Here is a 589-nt window from a genome sequence, read left to right on the forward strand (position 1 = left end):
TCCTGCTGCTGCTGCTGCTGCTGCTGTTGCTGCTGCTGCTGCTGCTGCTGGTGCTGTTCCTCTTGCTGCTGCTGCTGCTGCTGCTGCTGCTGCTGCTGCTGCTTTTTGGGTATTTTGCGTACGAGTAGGTTGCCTGGGTGTGGGTCGCAATGAACGAATCCATGCAGCAGCAGCATATCACTAAAAGCAGTAAGAATAAGGTTTATAAGTTTGTTTCTGCTGCTGCTGCACCTACTGCTGCTGCTGCTGCTGCTGCTGCTGCTGCTGCTGCAGTTGCTGCAGCAGCAGAAGCAGCAGATGCCGTGTCTCATCAGCCCCTCTTTGTCTGTTATTTTTACGCCGTCTATATACTCCATCGTCAGCAGCCTTTCTGTTGTTAGTGACCAATCCACCCAAGGAATATATACAGACGAACGCATGCAACACAAAGAAGAGGAGACAGCAGAAGAGGAGACAGAAGGAGAAGAGACAGCAGGAGAAGGGACAGATGAGGAGACAGAAGGAGAAGAGACAGATGAGGAGACAGAAGGAGAAGAGACAGAAGAAGATGGAGAGACAGAAGAAGAACCAGATAAAGAAGAAGAGACAG

General features: G+C 50.6%; 2 protein-coding genes across 2 annotated transcripts in view; one reads left to right on the forward strand and one right to left on the reverse strand.

Moving 5' to 3' along the window:
* Positions 1-356, reverse strand: part of EMH_0065160 (uncharacterized protein) — a gene marked incomplete at both ends in the record, with an annotated part of 1,200 nt that extends 844 nt beyond the window's left edge. Inside the window, one exon of the mRNA XM_013498342.1 lies at positions 1-356. Within this exon, the coding sequence (XP_013353796.1) occupies positions 1-356 (356 nt within the window).
* Positions 357-487: 131 nt separating this feature from the next.
* EMH_0065170 (uncharacterized protein) overlaps positions 488-589 on the forward strand; it is a gene marked incomplete at both ends in the record, with an annotated part of 540 nt that continues 438 nt past the window's right edge. Inside the window, one exon of the mRNA XM_013498343.1 lies at positions 488-587. Coding sequence (XP_013353797.1) covers positions 488-587 — 100 coding nt within the window. The remainder of the gene's footprint in view (positions 588-589) is intronic.

Source organism: Eimeria mitis, genomic scaffold, assembly GCF_000499745.2.
Source record: "Eimeria mitis Houghton genomic scaffold, Emh_scaff3355, whole genome shotgun sequence".
Classification (NCBI taxonomy): domain Eukaryota; phylum Apicomplexa; class Conoidasida; order Eucoccidiorida; family Eimeriidae; genus Eimeria; species Eimeria mitis.